This window comes from Loxodonta africana, chromosome 25, assembly GCF_030014295.1.
Source record: "Loxodonta africana isolate mLoxAfr1 chromosome 25, mLoxAfr1.hap2, whole genome shotgun sequence".
In the NCBI taxonomy this organism is placed as follows: Eukaryota; Metazoa; Chordata; class Mammalia; order Proboscidea; family Elephantidae; genus Loxodonta; species Loxodonta africana.
In genome coordinates, this window is record NC_087366.1 from 52,498,791 (window position 1) to 52,517,233 (window position 18,443).

At 50.3% G+C, this 18,443-nt stretch overlaps 1 protein-coding gene across 1 annotated transcript in view; it reads left to right on the forward strand.

The window, feature by feature from the left end:
• Positions 1-17,881, forward strand: part of LOC100676509 (calpain-8) — an 86,072-nt gene extending 68,191 nt beyond the window's left edge. The window contains exons 11-19 of the mRNA XM_064276954.1: positions 735-746; positions 3,737-3,971; positions 8,729-8,823; positions 9,021-9,089; positions 11,805-11,862; positions 12,673-12,746; positions 16,701-16,779; positions 17,607-17,723; positions 17,766-17,881. Of these exons, the coding sequence (XP_064133024.1) occupies positions 735-746; positions 3,737-3,971; positions 8,729-8,823; positions 9,021-9,089; positions 11,805-11,862; positions 12,673-12,746; positions 16,701-16,779; positions 17,607-17,723; positions 17,766-17,881 (855 nt within the window). The remainder of the gene's footprint in view (positions 1-734; positions 747-3,736; positions 3,972-8,728; positions 8,824-9,020; positions 9,090-11,804; positions 11,863-12,672; positions 12,747-16,700; positions 16,780-17,606; positions 17,724-17,765) is intronic.
• Positions 17,882-18,443: the final 562 nt, after the last annotated feature.

Consider the following 18,443-nt stretch of genomic DNA (forward strand, 5'->3'; position numbering starts at 1 on the left):
TATCACTATGATGTAATAAGATGGGTTAGCAGCAGCTATATTGATGAGGTCTATAAGCCAACCTCTTGTGAGATATAAAAGAGAGAAGTGGGGACCTCACACCAAGAAAGCAGTGCTGGGAGCAGAGCGTGTCCTTTGGACCTGAGGTTCCTGTGCTGAGATGCTCCCAGACCAAGGGAAGACTGATGACAAGGACTTCCCTCCAGAGCTGACAGGGAGAGAAAGCCTTCCCCTGGAGTCAGCGTCCTGACTTTGGACTTCTAGCCTACTGGACTGTGAGAGAATAAACTTCTCTTTGTTAAAGCCATCCACTTGTGGTATTTCTGTTACAGCAGCACTGGATGACTAAGACAGTGACCCTACAAGACAGAGTAGAATTGCTCCATAGAGTTTCCAAGGACTGTCTGGTGGATTTGAACTGTCAACCTTTTGGTTAGCAGCCATAGCACTCAACCACTACACCGCCAGGGTTTCCTGTCATCTCTAAGATAGAAGAGCTCTGCTCCCCCTCCCCCGCCCATATTTCTAGGGCTTAGTGCTCTACAGCTGGCCTTGAAATTCACAAGGACTTTCCAGTTTCAGAAGTGCTGACTCATCTCTCACTTTAGCACGCATCTCCTCCCTGGTGGCCCAGGACTGCAAGTCTGTCTGCAGGATGCGGGGGCGGGATGCGAAGGCAGGAAGGGACAACCTCAGGGCTCTCAGATGACTGGCTCCTTTCTTCTGCCCTGCAGGTTCCCAAAGAGGTATGTGAGTGCTGACAGGGGTGTCCTCCTTTGCTAAGTGGCGTGGCTGCCTTCGGGGCAGGCACGGCAGCATCTGCTTCTTCTGATGGAAGCCTGTGCTCCCGCGGACAGACTCCCGCGTGATCCGGTGAGCTGGTAGCTTTGGGAGTTGTAAGGACAACCCGGAGTCCCACCTGCCAGGCCCCCACGAAAGAGGATGGTGGTAACCTTTGCCTTCTGTGTACCTGGTGGTCTGACCTAAACAAGACGGTTATAGCACACTTCAGGTTCCTATTTATCTGACCAACAGAAATAAATGCCCTGATGCCTGAGAAGAGTAGGAAGCACTGACATTATCTCTTTGGCTCCTCAATAATTTGTAACTAGGCTAGAAAATCCTACCATCAGTATCATACTTAATACACTGGGGTTTCTTCCTGCCATCCTGGGCTTCACTGGCTGTACCCTCCGCCTCAGCCAGGTGAAGGTAGGAGCTCTGGGCAGCCTCCTGGGGAGGGGCCTGGTGTGGCTACCTTTGAGAGTGCATTCTGGGAATATTCTTGGCCCCCCTGGTGGCAGCCAGCACAAGGCCAACCCCAATAAATTCGAGCTCAGTGATCCTGTCCTCAGCTGCATGTTAGAACCACCTGGGGAGATTTTAAAAATCAATGTTCAGGCGCCACTGCAGACCAGTTACATCAGAATCTCTGGGGTGGAGCCCAGGCATTGAGTGTTTTAATAAACTACTCAGGTATTCCAGTGTGTAGCTAAGGCTGCAAACCGCTGTTCTGTCTGGGGCTCCCTCCAGCTGGGGTCAATTGCACGAATTATGTAGCGGTACATCTGTTCTGCTTCGTTCTCACTCCCACTGTCAAGGGCTCTCAAGCTTAACCAGCTACAGCTTGTACCAACTTGACCTAAATTCACAGGCTCCATCCCATGCATTATTCCAAGGCTGCAGACTACTGGTCTACCCTGTCCCTGTTATTGATGATGGAGGGAAACGGACAAGGGAGTAGGGATACTCTAGAGCAAACACCTCTTCACTCACCTCTTCACGACTGGAAAACAGGACAAAACCTGATTAAGTCCAATCGCTGGTAGTTCCCATCAGGAACATCACATTTAAACGAGTAAGGAGTCATATGCACAGATGGTGGAACGCCCTGCAATAGTGCCACGGGGTGCCCTCAATATGTCGCCATGGGTCCTGTGCTCTGCAAGTGCCGGGGGTCTTCAGGTCTGAAACCACTGTGTTAGAATCCCCTGGAGGGCCTGTCAGAGCACAGACTGCTGGGCCCACACTCAGAGTTTCTGATTCTCTAGGTCTGAAGCGGGGGTGAGCAAGAATTCACATTTCTAACAAGTTCCCAGGCGATGCTGATTCTGGGCCCACACTTTGAGAACCACCCTCAGTTAAACCTGCCCTACCCTTCCTGTCACTGCTAGTGGAGCCATGTTGAGAGCAGTGTGAGGGCCAGGGACCTGGTGGCACCTGCCTGTTTGGGTCCCTGATAGGACAGAGGGGACCCAGCTCTTGCTTTAGCATTATCCCATTCCCACTCTGGCCTCCCAAACAGAGTTTGGTTTCTCTAATCTTCCCTGTCCCTGGATTATTGATGAAACTCAGTTTGTTCCCTTCCCACCCCAGCCCTAAGGTGGCTTCTCTACCTCAATTCTACAGAGTACTGTCTCCTGCTTGTTCTGTCTCCTCTCCTTGCTCCCAAGAGCAATGGAAAGAATGATGTTCAACTCCATGACCCTTGGCCTTTGGCCACAGCCTGACACTCTCAGCATTGTCCTGCCCAGAGTGTAAGCATTTTCAGGGGAATCCCAAGCTCTGTGGCTGCCCATGTGCGAGGTCAGTGGAGGTGCTGGGGTTCCATGGAGTTCTGACCAGGGCAGTGGGGGCAGGTGGCTTTGCAGACAGATGGTCCTAAGAGGGCCTGCTGACTGTGAGTGGACACTGTCCGCTCCGGAGTGGGCCTCCTGGCACTGGGTCACACAGAAGTCACAGCCCCGTGCAGCTTGTCAGCACCTGTCCTCTGTCACGGGCATCTTGATGAAGACTGATCATAAAACTACAGTGCTGCAGGGAAGCTCAATTACAGCAGTAGGGACACTGGCACCTGTGTCTTTGAAGCTCCCCGCGGTTACTAATTACCTTGTGTCATACAGCAAAAGCCTCCCTTTCCCCCCTCAAAACAGGTGGGTCATGGGGAGCATCTCCCCCCTTCCCAGGAGATCCCAGGCTCTGAGGAGCAAGGAGGGACCCAGAGCCAGGCTGTGCTGTGGCCACCCTCTCTGTCTGCCTCCTTAAGAGCTGCCACCTTGGCCCCGTGGCCTGAGCACCCTGGTGACCTTGCAGAGCAATTTCCCAAATAGTCACAGGTGAGAAGGCCCTTCTGGCTGCTTCTGCTCACAGGACTGGGATTTAAGCCTCAGGCCGGTCCTGGGATGTCATTGCCAACACCTCCCAGCCCTCCCCCCACACCCTGGGAGGTCAGTGTCATCACCCCCCAACTTTCCCCCTCACACCCTGGGAGGTCAAGGTCAACGGCCCCCAACTCTCCTCTTCACACCCTAAGGGGTCAATGCCAACTACAGAATAAAAGATTCAAAGAGCTGGTGACTCATGAGGAAAAATATCCAGTGAGAAGCTGAGCACACACCACAGACCCTGCTGTTCAACTCTTCCTTTCCTGGGGAGGAAGCAGGAGCCCAGAGGCAAGGGGTCTGGCTATGGGCACAGTCAAGGGCAGTACTCAAACAGGGCCTGACACACAGAAGGCGCTCGCAACACAGCTGGTGATAGACACACGGCGAGTTAGCGACAGACCCCAAGGTGGGAGCTCAGGCGAGAACGCGGGCCTCCTGATGCTTAAAAAAAAAAAATGCTTAGCTTGGTGTTAAAAACCAACAAGCTCCAGATTAACGTCACAAAACTGAACTCTTCTGCCCCATCTTCCAGAATTTAAGGAGAGATTGACTGTGACTCTCACTTTGTGCAGCTGGGGAACCATACCGATGTGCACCTGGGCCAGGACTTCTTCCGGGGCCACCAGCCCTCAGCCCGCTCCAGCACCTACGTCAACCTGCGTGAGGTCACCGGCCGGGCCTGGCTGCCCCCGGGGGAGTACCTGGTGGTGCCGTCCACCTTCGAGCCCTTCAAGGATGGCGAGTTCTGCCTGAGGGTGTTCTCGGAGAAGAAGGCCACGGCCCTGTGCGTGCTCCTTGCCCTCCCTGGTGGGGGGTGTTGTCTGAGAGCTCGGGCCAGCTGAGGGGAATGACCAGAGGCAGGCACTGGGCCCTGCTGGCTGATGCTCCTGGCTGAGGCCTCTCAGAAGATACCTGTCAAGTACCACAGGACCCAAGGGTCCATAACTGGGTGTCCCCTTCTGTCCCCACTATTTTGGCCTACATGACACAGGGGAAGTTTTTTCGAAAAAGAGGCCAAGGGGTGGTTGGCAGTGGCACCAGGAGCAGCCCGGTTAGAAGGTCTTCCACCCGGCATGGGGGGGCACCAGAGGCCCAGAGAATCCGATCTAAATGGCAGTACCACCTTCTCCTCTGTCTGAGACACGCACGTATACGTACACATGCACATGAGTGCACACGCATACACATACACATGCGCACACAGATGCACACGCATGGACACGCACACACATGCACACGTGCACAAATATACACACATGCACACACCCCATGCATATGCACATATATGCATGCTCTCATGCACATGCACACACATGCACACACACATGCACACATACACGTATTCACATGCACACCCACCCACACATGAGCACACACACGCACACACACCCATGGATGTGCACATACATGCACACACTCACGCACGTGTACATACACATATACATGCACACACATGTGCACACACATGCACACATATACACGTACACACACATGAACATCCACCCACGCATGAGCACACACACGCATACAGAGGTGCAGGCATGCACACGTGCACACACACACAGGCACACACACGCACGTGCACACGCATGCACACGTTCTGCATGGGCTCGCTAGCTCATTCCAACAGGGGTTTATGCAGCTGTGTTCCCAGGGAGCGCAGGCTGGGGGAGGGGAAGAGCGAGAACTGGGACAGGATGGGGAGAAAATCCCCAAGAGGAGTGGCCCCCAGGGCGCAAGTTCTAGGGTCCGTTAAGTCAAACGAAATTGGCAGCTCTTTTCTCTGATGAGGAGTCTCCAGGTGACGCAAATGGTCAATGCGCTTACCCGCTAACTGAAAGGTTAGAGGTTCTAGTCCACCCAGCGGTGCCTCAGAAGAAAGGCTTGGCAATCTCCTTCTGAAAAATCAGCCACCGAAAATTCTTTGGAGCTCAGTTTTACTCTGATACACATGGGATCGACATGAATCAGAGATGACTCAATGGCAGGTGGCTTGTCTCTGGTGGAAACTCAGGGTAGGGTGAAGGCTGGGAAGGGAAGAAAGGATGCTGGTTAGAGATTCAGTTCATGCAGTTTGGGGCTAGTAGGAACTGAAGTTCTGGGATGGGAAGCCAATCCCTCAGGAGGTCAGAACTTCCTAACTTGGCCATGAGCTGTGCATTTTACTGACTTCATTCTTTCTTTGCATTTCAGGGAAATTGGAGATGTTGTGGCTGGAAACCCACATGAGGTATGAAGTCTTTTAGGATGCCAAGCTCTGACATTGTTACACAGCAGAGATTCGAGGTTTCTTTTTTTTTCTTCTTTTATTGTACTTTAGATGAAAGTTTACAAAGCAAACTAGCTTCTCGTTAAACAATTAACACACATATTGTTTTGTGACACCAGAGGTACCACAGAGAGCTGGGTTGGCTCTGTTTGGCCAAAGTGGGGCAGGGCGTATTCTATTGTTGGGCTTAAATCAAATTTGTAAGCTCATATTTCTGCAGATACAGAAGAAGGTGTCAAGTAAGGATCCATCTTATCCTGTTGGTTTATGTCATGAGTTTGTTAGATAGAAAATGCTTGCCCACATTGTCTGCTAACCCCTGCCCTTGACAGATGTGACTTCTCCCAAGTCTCCTGGGACTTGGTGCACTGTAGTTAAGCCAATAGCCTAACCACCTTGAGTCAGCTGCAATACCTGGCACCAGAGCCCCTTTCTGTGCTTGCGGCTCTTGGTGAGCTGAGCTCCTCAGAACTCCTCCAACCCTGCCCCAGCTACAGGTGCCAGTTCAGGCCCCTCACTGTCCCCAGGAGGACATATCTAACTATCAGTCCCAGGTGTGTTAGAAAGGCCAGTGTGCCTGTGAGGAGGGTGTGGATTCTGATACACAGCTCAGGGGATAAAAATTATCCAACCCCCTCCCCTTTTTTCTGGTTTCCACTAAGTCAACTTAAAACTGACCCTAGGTTCGCATTGCACCACGAGTCCAATGGCAGTCATGCTGTCATTATTGGGGCTCCCATCTCCACCTCCTATGGTCTTGGGGTTCTCTGAAGCACCAAAAGCAACTGGAAGTCCCTTCCAGTCGTGGGTCCACATTGGCCTCAGCTCGTGCCTCAGCTCACGGTTCCTTCATGTCTGATGGCTGTTGACCTGGAATCTTTGGTGAACTGACAGCCCCAGGCCGAGGGTCCATTCTTCCCTTCAAAGGTCCCAGGCATGGCCATGGAGCCGTGCAAGGATTCCCAATACTTCAAGGCCCTGTAGACTTCAACTTCTTCTTGGTCTCAGGAAAACTCTGCCTTTTCTCTCTCGGCACCCTCCCTACCACACACACAGAGACACCCAGTACAATGTCTGTAGGGGACTTGGACTTTTACAAGAGGCAGGAAGAGCCATTGCCTTCAAGAACTTCTGTTTTTCTCCCTCCAGAAATCTCTAAGGCACAGTCAGACATTGGAACAGACACACTCTTGGAATTTAGATACGTTCACTTTGAGCAGGACTGTAAAGATGCCGTCACCTCGTGACGTGACAATAAAGTAATTTCTTAGTTTTGCCGTGCTGCCTTACTATTTACAGAGCATTCCACATCTATTTCCCCAGACAACAGATGACTCCACTCTAACAAGTTCCTGGAGAACAAGGACCATCTCTTGTTCTCCATTGTATTTCAGGCACAGACAGGAGAGTTCCCAGCATGTGCCAGTTGTTTAGTAAATCTTATTTATTTATTTTTTAGTTTTCCGTATGTTCTTTATTCATCTTTTTTTTTTTTTTATTATTGTACTTTAGATGAAGGTTTACAGAACAGACTAGCTTCTCATTAAACAATTAGTATACGTATTGTTTTGTGACATTGGTCAACCACATGTCAGCACTCTCCCTTTCTCGATCTTGGGTTCCCTATTACCAGCTTCCCTGTCCCTTCGTGCCTTTTGGTCCTTGCCCCTGAGACAGCGTACCCCTTTAGTCTCATTTTGTTTTATGGGCCTGTCTAATCTTTGGCTGAAGGGCGAACCTCAGGAATCACTTCATTACTGAGCTAAAAGGGTGTCTGGGGGAAATCTTTTTTTTTAGTAAATGAATAAACTGTGAGGTATACAGTATTTACCATCATGTAACCGCATCTTCCTTACTCCCAAGTTTCCAAAAATTACCCTGTCTCTGATGACACTCCCTAGTGGTGGAGCGACTGCTATGTACCAGAATTTATTGTTGGGTGCCCATGATTCCGACTCATAGAGACCCCATGTGACAGAGAAGAACTGCCCCACAGCGTTTTCATGGCAGTAATATTTACGGGAGCAAATCGGCAGGTCTTTTTCCAGTGGAGCTGCAGGGTGGGTTCAAACCACCAACCTTACGGTTAGCAGCTGTGTGCTTAACCCCAGTATTGATATCCACGTAAGTGTTCTTTTCTTCTCTTCCCTTCTGTTGCTCTTCCTCCTTCTTTGCTGTGTGACGTTATCCTGTGTTCGCCCCAGGAATAAGGTAGTATTAGTCCATGTCCAGAATTTATGAACTTCCACTACATTTTGGAGTATAGTATATGGGATTACATGAACAAAATAATTTTTTTCCTACAAAAGTACTTTAAAGTCATGTGTGATGAGACACGGTTATCACTTTTCTTCTAAAAATTTAGATACATTCTGGGATATGCTCACCTTATATGTGAACAAATGTGGTAGGCATTAATATCCCCATGTTACAGATGGGAAAACAGAGCCTCAGAGAGGTTGAGTGTAGTAAAACATAGAGAGTATCTGCTCTGGTTATCATAGTAGAGGGTGGAGGGGTTTGTATCCTGGCTCCCCATTTACTGCTGTATGATCTCAGCCTGTTACCATTTGAAATGTCAGTATCTCCATCTGTGAAATGTGGATAGTAATGGGACCGGCCTCACAGGATGGCTGTGAGTATTAACTGAAATAATCCACGTAAAGTATCTGATAGGTATTAAGTAGACAGTACTTTAAGTATTAATGCTATTACTACTCTTATTTGTATTGTCAGGCCATATTGGACATGTTGTACTTTTCTGAATGACTGTCTTAGAGGGCATTGACTTGGCTTTCTGGAACCTCTTCGAACCATCTGGGACATATGTCATTTTCCCCGTTATGTCTAGTGGTGACAGTTTGGGGAGGATCGTTCTATTTTGGACAAAGCCCATTGTCATATCAGAAAGATTCTGGACAGAGTCATTCGTATAATGGTTTGTAATTTTCAAAGGATTTTGACACACATTAGCTCTCATTTAGCTCTCAAAATGACCCCGTGAAATAGGCCTCATTGATTTAGATTTCGAGTTGAGGAGATAGATGCCCAGAGCCCTGGAATGGTGTGCGGTACGTGGCCAATCTGGCTTTTGTACTCAGGCCTTCTGTCTCCTCGTTCTGCTATTTCTCCTAGGCTGTGCGCTTAACTACTTTTTAATCATGCTGCTCTTTGAGAACCTGACGAAAGCTAAGAAAATGCATGTGAACACTATCAAAAGTTTTCTTCTAATTTCGGGCTTTTGAAGACCCAGGCCAGGGTGCTCTGCCATCAGTTTTTCTGCCCTTCTCTGCAGGAGATTCACCCAAGTCCCCTAAGCTGAAGGGTAGTGGGGATTACTTCCCCGCACTCCTGGGAGAGGAGCCCCCTAGGCCCTGGCACTGCGTCCCTGTTGGACTGTAAACTCCCCACGGGCAGGGCCTCAGACATGTCTCTTGCTTGCCTCCGCATGCCCCCATTCAGCCCAGTGCCTGGCATGTCGTGGGTGCTCTGTAGATATCAATGGCTGAATGAGTGAGTTCTAAATCTCAGTCTTTCAACCTCCTCAGCAGTTCCCCTTTTAACCTTGCAATTGTCCTTTGTTTCAGCCACACCCCAGTGAGGTGGAGCAAGAAGACAGCCAGTTCAAGAGCCTGTTTGAGAAGCTGTCAGGGCAGGTGCGTGTTTGGTGGACAGACAGGTGGGCATAGCGTGCAGGTATGTCAGTCTTTCCTTCCGTGGGTACCTGTGAATGAAACAAGCGAGGCTGCTGGTCTCGGGCCCCTGGCCTCTGTGTCTGTTACTATGTCCTGTCTTTAGTACCAAGGACTTTTTCTGCGCAGCTGGCGGAGAATAGTCCTGGGTGTCTCTTCTTGCCGCATTGTTGACTGACTCTTGAGAAAACAGGAAATGGAATCTGCAGGTCCTGCCAGAAACCTTTCTGTTTATAAATTGGCCCTGTCAGCTCAGGGCCTCTGACTAAACGGCCAGGGCAGCAAAACCTCTAGATTAATACGCTTCAGAGGTGGGAAGGATTGCCCAGCCCGGGTGGCAAGCGGCTCAGCTAACCTGGCCTGGGATTGGTGTGCAGAACCGCAGTCCAGCTCACTCTCCCACCCCACGGGAGACCAACAGCACTCTCTACTCCTGAATTCAAGTGTGGCTGGGCCCGCTCGCATGACTCGGGGGCTCACCAAGCCGAGGAGAGCAGCCGCCAGCACCCACCACTCCTTCCCCCCTCCCCTCATGACATGGCTCTTTGTGATTCCAGTCCCGTGGAAGCCATGGAGCATTAGAGTGGCCCTGGGACCAGAGGCGTCACCACTAGTCCCATAAAGGCATAAATGCACTGCCCCTTGGCGGGTAGTAAGGTGTGCCAAAGGGCCTTGGACGGAGAGAAACAATGCTTGCTGCCACCAGGGAAATCCCGGCGGATGTCTAGACTGGAGCATGGAACAGAGAAAATACATTAGAATCCTCAGCATGAAGCAGGACCTGGGAGCACCGTACCTTTGCAGAGCCATTGAAGAAACCGTTGCAAAAACAAGTCAATTTATGTTTTAAATGGCTGCTCAGACTAGTATTTTTACTAACAAAACCTGATTGCCTTAGATGCCAAGGGACCATATTTTCTTAAGAACATCAAGAACAATAAAAAATAAAAGCTTATATTGTATAGTTCTTCTAGTACCTTATCTTACTGCTGTGTGGGGCAGGGTCTGTCACTCTCCCGTCTGGGTGGGTGAAGTGACCAGCACAGGGAGGTTAAGGAGGGACAGGGCAGGGTTCAAACATAGACTCCCTGACATCCCGTTTCTTGCCTGGCAGGCTAATAGGGGCCATGTTCTTGGCCAGGTACCTTTTCAGGTCTTAAACAAACAAACACAAAATCCTTTCTGTTGAGTTGATCCTGACTCATGGCAACCCCGTGTGTTACAGAGTAGAACTGCTCCATAGGATTTTCTTGGCTGTATTCTTTATGGAACAGATCACCAGGCCTTTCTTCTGTAGTACCGCTGGGTGGATTTGAACTGCCAACCTTTAAAGTAGTAGTTGAGAGCAAACCATTTCCATCATCAGAGACCTTCTCAGGTCTTATAGAGGTGGCTACTCTGTGGCTGAATGAAGCCAGCTGCCCTCCCAGGAGACCCTGGGTGGTAGGAGTCCCTGGGTGGTGCACATGGCTAACACACTTGGCTGCTAACTGAAAAGTTAGAGGTTTGAGTACACCCAGAGGTACCTTGGAAGAAAGGTCTGGAGATCTATATTTGAGAAATCAGCCATTGAAAGCCCTGTGGAGCACAGTTCGTCTCTGATACACATGGGGTCGCCATGAGTCGAATCAACTCGACAGCAACTAGTTTGGTTTTATCTGGCAGGTAGAGGGTGGGAGCGAGGACATGGGGAGGCGTGGGGCTGCCCTGGATACAAAGGGCAAAACCACTCTTCAAGAGGGCCAGTGACTTTGCTAAGGTCACACAGTGAATAAGGGGTGGCGTCACCATTGGAACCCAGATCTGGGCCTGGCAGTCTGCATTTTATTCATCATCCTGCCTGAGGTCTGTCTCCCAGCTGAGAGTTAGGGGACAGATCTTCCCTCTGGCTCAGTCTTTACCCCAGACGAACATGGGAAATCCTATTCCCCTAAGCCTCTGCTCTCAGTTTAGGTGGGCTGCTCCATGAAACAGCAGCCCCCAGGGGCAGAAACGTGGTGCAGGGGGGAAAGCTGGTGCCTTGGGGTGAGATTGTCTTAGGGGATGAACCCCAGCTCTGCTACTTAGTAGCTGTGAACCCCAAGCAATTACATCATGTATGAAAATGATAAATTATATTGCTTATGTATACAGGTCTTAAAAACCAAAACCAAACCTGTTGTCCAGTTGATCCTGACTCATAGCGACCCTATAGGACAGAGTAGAACTGCCCCATAGGGTTTCCAAGGAGCAGCTGATAGATTCGAACTGCTGACCTTTTGGTTAACAGCCGAGCTCTTAACCACTGCACCACAACTCTAAAGTAGACATGGAGCTGTTTTGAAGATTAAGGGGTGTCCACACAGGGCAGGTGGCACGTAAGTGCTAGCTCCTGTTATTACCAGTCGCCGGATTTTGCCCTCTGTTTAAGCAAGTGCCGTGCCAGGGATCGAGGCCCTGGCGTGGCAGCCTTCAGCTACAGTGTGGACAGATCTCGTGCCATCAACACACACCTCCAGCCAGGCTGTCAGGGACCCCAGAGGAAAGGGAATTTGAGTTTTTAAAGAAAAAACTCTGTGTTTTATGAATGCAGTGTCGCTGGACCTGGTGACTTGACTGCAGAGAAGGCTCCGTGTCAGTTTGAGGTCTTGAAGGGCTTGTCGGGGTCTGATGTGACTTATATCCCATTGCTCTTTCCAGGACTCAGAGATCAGTGCCAGTGAGCTCAAGACGGTTCTGAATGGGGTGTTTTCCAAACGTAAGTCCCCCCTTGAGTTCTTTCAGAGAGTCTACAGGAACCTGAGAAAGATGCCGGGGTCAGGGTGGGGCCAGGCTTTGGGCCCCAGAGTCAGAGAGACAGGGCACCTCAGGTGGGGAGAAGGGGGTCCTATTCTATCCAGCAAGAGCACAGAGCCGGGCGGCAGGGGAGGCAGGCGGCGGGGGGGGGGGGTGGGGGGGGTGATGCTGGCCGGCCAGCCTGGACTTGAAGACCTTCGAAAACGAGCCGCTGTGCGCCAAATGAAATCATGTGCCAAGTCCTGACAGGAAGAAGCAGGGCTGGGAGTGACTTTTGTGAAACTTTTTCATAGAATGAATAACTTTGACACTGTGGAAAACCACATGCAGATGAAGGGTCTTATTGCACGTCTTCGGGGGAGGGGTATGGAAGGGATGATCCTGCCCCAGATCGTGCTTGGTTCCCTCAGACTCATCGTCACACTTTAGCAAGGCTTGGGGACTGTCCGAGGGTTAAACTGCACCCAAGAGGAAAGGTTTGCTCTGCCCCATCTGAACCCCAGGCTATAGGCGCTGGCCTGGAGCTGGTTTTTTCTGTCCAGGGATGGGCCAGGCCAAGTCTGCTGGCTGGCTGTGTACTGGGCTCCAGTGCACCGCTGCAGCACGTCCTGGTGTGAGAGTGCCGGAAGCAGGTCTCAGCAGATGGCCAAATGGGACGGATGCCTCTTGGGGACAGGGTGGAGCAGCTCCCCAGGGCTCAGGCCCAGGCACTGGCTCAGGACCGCCTTCCCACCCTCGGCTCCAGCTCTTGCTCCTACCTTCCTCTTGGCAGGGAACGAGTGGCTGATGGGAGCAGGGCCAGGAGGAGACGGCTGCAGGGTCTTTGGCTTCTGCCTTGGCTCCCAGGTGTGAAGAAGGTGAGGGCGGAAGTCGGGGATGGCTGGAGCTTCAGGGAGACGCTTGGCCATTTAGCAAGTACTGATAAAAGCTGCCTTTGAAGAGACAGTAGGTCAGTTTGTGGCAGTATGGTAGCTTGTGTGTTGGAAGCCATGGCACCAGTATTTCAAAGACCAGCCAGGTCACCCACGCCGGACAGGTTGCAGTGGATTTTCCAGACTAAGACAGACTCGGAAGAAAGGCCTGGTGATTGACTCCCCAAAAATTAGCCAAGGAAAATCCTGTGGATCACAACAGAGTGTTGTCTCTGACGTAACGCTGGAAGGTGAGCCCTATGTTCGAAGGCGCTCAAAATACACAGTGGCTGCAGCCATGGACACGAGTGTGACGATGACATAATGCTGGAAGGTGAGCTCTGTGCTAGAAGGCGCTCAAAATACACAGTGGCGGCAGCCATGGACACGACTGTGATGCTGGCCTGGGACTGTTACACACAGGGTTGTCGTGAGTCTGCTCAATAGCAGCTAACAACAACAACGACAAGTCGTGGTTAAAAGCACAGGCTTTGGAGCCTGATGGCCTGCATTTAAATCAGGGCTTCGAACCCCTGCTAAGAATTTGCATTTCTAACAGGTTCCCGGGTAACGCTACTGCTGCTGGTTAGGGACTGTCCTGAGGGTTCTAGGAGAGCAGTGGTTCTCACAGTTTGTTATACATCAGAATCACCTGGGGATCTCACTAAACTATAGATTCTGATTCAGTATATCTGGGTTGAAAATGCAAACTCTCAGCAGGGGTTCAAACTGGACCGAACCTATTCTCTGCCCTCTACTGTTTGTGTGAAGTTGAGCAAATTATTTCATCTCTCTGTACTCCAGTTTCCTTATCTATAAAATGAGGGTAATGATCGTATCTACCACAGAGGTTATTCAGAGGAGTAGATGCGCAGTGCTTAGAACAACACCTAACTAATGAGAAGCTATCTGTTTTACTAAAAATGCACCATGTCCCAAACGCTGCACTAAGAACTTCATTTACATTATCTCATGTCATCTCTGACCTGTCTTTGGGACGAGTAGTAGTATTCTCCCTTGCTGGAAGAGGAAATGAAAGGTCAGTGGTATTATTAATTCACCAAGGTCCCAAGAGTAGCAGAGCCAAGAGTCAACCATGGACCCCCCGCCAAGTGCTGATACTCCTAACCACTCCACTGCACTGCCTCCTGGAATCTGAGCGGTCTCAGGGGGCATCTGCTGAGGGACTTGCCCCAGGGCTCTGCCTGTTTAGCAGAGACCACGTTCAGCTCCATACCGCAACTGGCATCTTTGGTGGTCTCCTACCACGGAGATTATTTCCCTTGGTCCTGACTCTCACTCCCCCTTTCTATTTAAATATTTAGGAACGGACATAAAATTCGATGGATTCGACATCAACACTTGCAGGGAAATGATCAGCCTGTTGGATGTATCCTTTCAATGTACTTTCTTCCTGTTTTTAATGATACCTCATCCTTTTCCAGTGAGGAGGAAGAGAAGGGTAAACAAGAGAAAGGACGAGAAGGGAAATGAGCAATTATTGAGCATCTGACAGGCATCATGCTGGAAGCTTTTAAATATATGTATATTTATACATATTATATATAACATTATTTGTTACTTATTATCTATCATCCATCCATCCGTCCATCCGTCCATCCGTCCATCCGTCCATCTGTCCATCCATCCATCCATCGGTCCATCCATCCATCCATTCATCTATCTATCAGCTATGGCGAGCTACTGCTGCTAACCAAAAGGTCGGCAGTTCGAATCTACCAGCTGCTCCTTGGAAGCTCTATAGGTCAGTGTTCCTCTGTCCCACAGGGTCACTATGAGTTGGAATTGTCTTGATGGCAATGGGTTTGCTTTTTTTAGTTTGGTTGGTGCTCAGGGTCAAGGGCTTTGGAACAGGTAGGGGTTCAAGTCTAGCTCCACTGCTTACTAGGTGGGTAACCTTGGAGAAGTTACTAAATGCTCTGGATCTCGGTCTCTTCTCCTAGCAAATGAGATCACAATGTCTAGCTCATGTGGTTACTGTGAGGATGAAACGAGATACAGTATACAAAGTGCCTAGTGCTACAGAGTGTGTTAGCTCTGCCTGAATACTCCAAGTCTGAGATATGTTGGCTGGATTATTAGTAGGAGTTTGAAGACTGTGGGGCATTCGGTACTCAGTGTCCATCACAGGTACAAGAACACAGACTTTCCTAAGCGGAGGGGCTCACACTCTCGGGTGCAAAGGTGATGTTTTGTTTAGCTAGTTGAAGGGGGTACGAATGATGGTCAGTTTCAGAATGTTAACATCGGTGCTGTAGCTGGTGAACGCTGACTAGCTGTAATTGCCGAGAAAAGGGTAGCATTTCCAACAGACTTAACTTGATGAGGGCAGGGAGAGCTCCAAACCAAATCCCTATCACCTAGCACAGTGCTCAGTAAATACCTGCTGAATGAATGTAATTTGGGGGCAGAGAATTCCACGCCCTCCGACCCCCACCTATTTTGGTTGTCGAGTGGCCTCTGAGCCAGGTGTGCTTCTGGGGCTGTGGCCCAGAGCCCAGGAATGATTGCTGAGAATTCCAGGCGTCCCTGCGTGCCACACCGTCAAGTACACGTAGACTGCCGTGGCTGAGAACCCCAACCCCCTGCCTCCGATGGCTTTCCTGGTAACACCTGGCATTCTAACCAACTTTAGTTATTTGAATTCTCAGTTACAGAGATTTAAAACTGGAAGTGCTTGATGGTGCCAACAGTTTGTGCTTGACTACGAACATAAAGGTTGTTGGTTCAAAACTATACAGCAGCACCACGGAAGAAGGCCTGGCAGTCTGCTTCCATAGATTACAGTCAAGAAAACCCTATGGAGCAGTTCTACTGTGTAACCCATGGGTCGCCATGAGTCAGAATAGATGGCAACAGTCTTTTTTTTTTTTTTGCAGTTCAAATCTTTCCACAACCCAGGATGATCAGAGTGTTAACCAAGGAGTGGGGAGGAACCACTGCTCTTGAGTCGATTCCAGCTTATAGTGACCCTATAGGATAGAGTAGAACTGCTCCATAGGGTTTCCCAGGAGTGGCTGTTGGATTCGAACTGCCGACTTTTGGTTAGCAGCTGAGATCTTAACCACTGCGCCACCAGGGCTCTGACTAGAGTGTCAGCCCTTTGCCCTCAGGCAATCCTGACTGTGTTAGGGGCTAATTAACGACGCTGCTCTGAGATCTGTTGGCTCATGTCTTGCCCTTTGTTCATCCCCCTGTGCATGGCCCAAAAGAAGGGCCTTCAAGAGTGTTTGACTTTTTAATCCTCACTTAACTTTGTTTCCAACCAACCCATACCACCACCATCCACTGCCCTGCTTACTGCAGACATGGGGGATCATGAGAGAGAGACATCCATAAGATATGTAGAACGTTGGTCTTTAACATGCCCAGAGCAATGAGACCGGCACCTTGGGACTGGTGGAGTTCAAGACACTCTGGTTGAAGATTCGGAAGTACCTGGTAACTACTCTCCCCTGTTGGGCATCCTCTGGACTCCGGCTCCTCTGCTCCGTTCTGTTTCCAGGCCCTCACCTCTCCCTGACACTCATTCCTGGTCTGTTTCAGACCCTGGTCTGACCATATCCTTAACCGTGGCCAAACACCACAAAACCTGGACATATCATTCAGGATGGAACAAGAGGCCATGAGAAAGCCACACATGTCAATTCCTGCACTGAAAGGCCCACCATTCAGAGGGCAGGAGAAGCCAGCCCTGGCCCTCAGCCCACTTTCTTATCTCTGTTCTGCATTCTTCTTGGGAAGACTCAGTGGAGTCTGTTTTTTACGGTGTCCCTGGCCTTCCACGAAAGCATTGAGGTGGAGGGAAGATGGTTCTGATGGCCCCATGAATGGCTATTTTCTACCTGGAATTTCTTTTCTGCTTTAGGAGATTTACCAGGAAACCGATTATAACCACACTGGGACCATCGATGCCCACGAGATGAGGACAGCTCTCAAGAAGGCAGGTGAGGACGCAGCCTGCAGATCAAGCCTTAGGAGCCAGGCGTGCATGTTTTAAATGGCAGCTCTTAGGATGATGACCGCTATTGATCGTCAGTGGCGGTTACCCTGTTTGGATTTGCTGAGTATTTTCTGTATACAGGGAAAGCGAACACTGCTGGGTTCGGTATAACATAACACTTTAGACTTTTTCTAGGAGACGTCTTGTTACTGGGAAGGTGACAGCAATCGCAGAGGGTGGGGCTGTGCAGGAGACAGGCAGGAGACAGGTCAGAGAGGCAGCCCCTTCACCTTCTCTGCTTTTTCTTGCTGTGGCTAATGTGACCCACAGTGTTAAACTCATGAGTTGTATTTGTTATGGAGTCCTTGGGCGGCACAGTTAAGTGCTCGATTACTAACTGAAAAGTTGGCAGTTCGAACCCCCAGAGGTGCCTTGGAAGAAAGGCCTGGTGTTCTGCTTCTGAAAGGTTGCAGCCTTGAAAACGCTATGGAGCTCAGTTCTACTCTGACAACCCTAGGGTGGCCATGAGTTGGAATCAACGTGACAGCAACTGGTTTTTTATGTTTGTTATACTGTTAGTGTTGAAGCCCCAGGTCTACTCTTAGGACCAGGGAGGAGGCTAATTCCGATGAGGATTACCTAAAAGGAGATCAGCTGGATGACCAGTCACCTTCTGGGGTCCCTTGGAGGAGGCAGAGTCAGGCCTGGTTTGCAAATTTATACAGAAGCATGGTGGGCCCTCTGCATGGCCAGCCACTTGTGTTTTTATTGGAGACGTGCTGAGTGCAGCTCTTTCTATTCCACCTGTGACCTGGGCCCTCTGCTCCTCAGGTTTCACCCTCAGCAACCAGGTGCAGCAGACCATCGCCATGCGGTATGCAAACAGCAAACTCAGCATCGACTTTGAAGGCTTCGTTGCTTGCATGATCCGCCTGGAGAGCCTCTTCAGTGAGCCCCTCTCTCCTTTACCCCGTCTCCCCTGCCGTGCAGGCTGTGGCCAAGGGAGGACCAGGAGACAGAACCAACTGTTGCCTTTGGGTGGCTGGGGTCAAGGACAACTCCAGTGTCTCTGTGGCACCCTGGGGGCAAGGGGAAGCAGAAACTGAAGGGGTTGAGGAAGTCCAGGCTGGCTAGAGCCAAGGTCTTGAAAAGGTGCCATCCAGATTTTTGTATTTTTTTTTTTTACTATGTGCAGACACTGGGCTGAGATGAACAAGTCCCAGTTGTTGTCCTTAAACAGCTTCTAGTGTCTGTTCACGTTTATGCCAGTGGCGGGGGGGGGGGGACTACTGAGGAGCTGGGGGCCCCTGTGGAAGATAATAGGCATTCTCCTGCCACCTTGGGCCTTGGGCTTGGGTTAAAGTATCCTGATAAAGGAGGGGGTTTGCCTTTCACCGAGGGGTGAGAGGTGGTGAGTTCCAAAGGGAAAAGGTCAGGTGTCTAGAAAGAGGCTAAGGAACTGGATCACCCACAAACGGGCAACCACAGTCCGTTCCTCCCCGCTTCCCAGCCCACGCCCCCCTAAAGAGTGACAGGTTTCTGGTATGCGTATCTGAGGGTGGAGATGCTCACAGTTAGATTTGTCCATCTGGGCAGGGGACGCCACTGCTGAAAACTCTCACCCTGGGCGCTGGGTCTGGATTTAGCTTTTCAAGGTCCTTGGGGCTA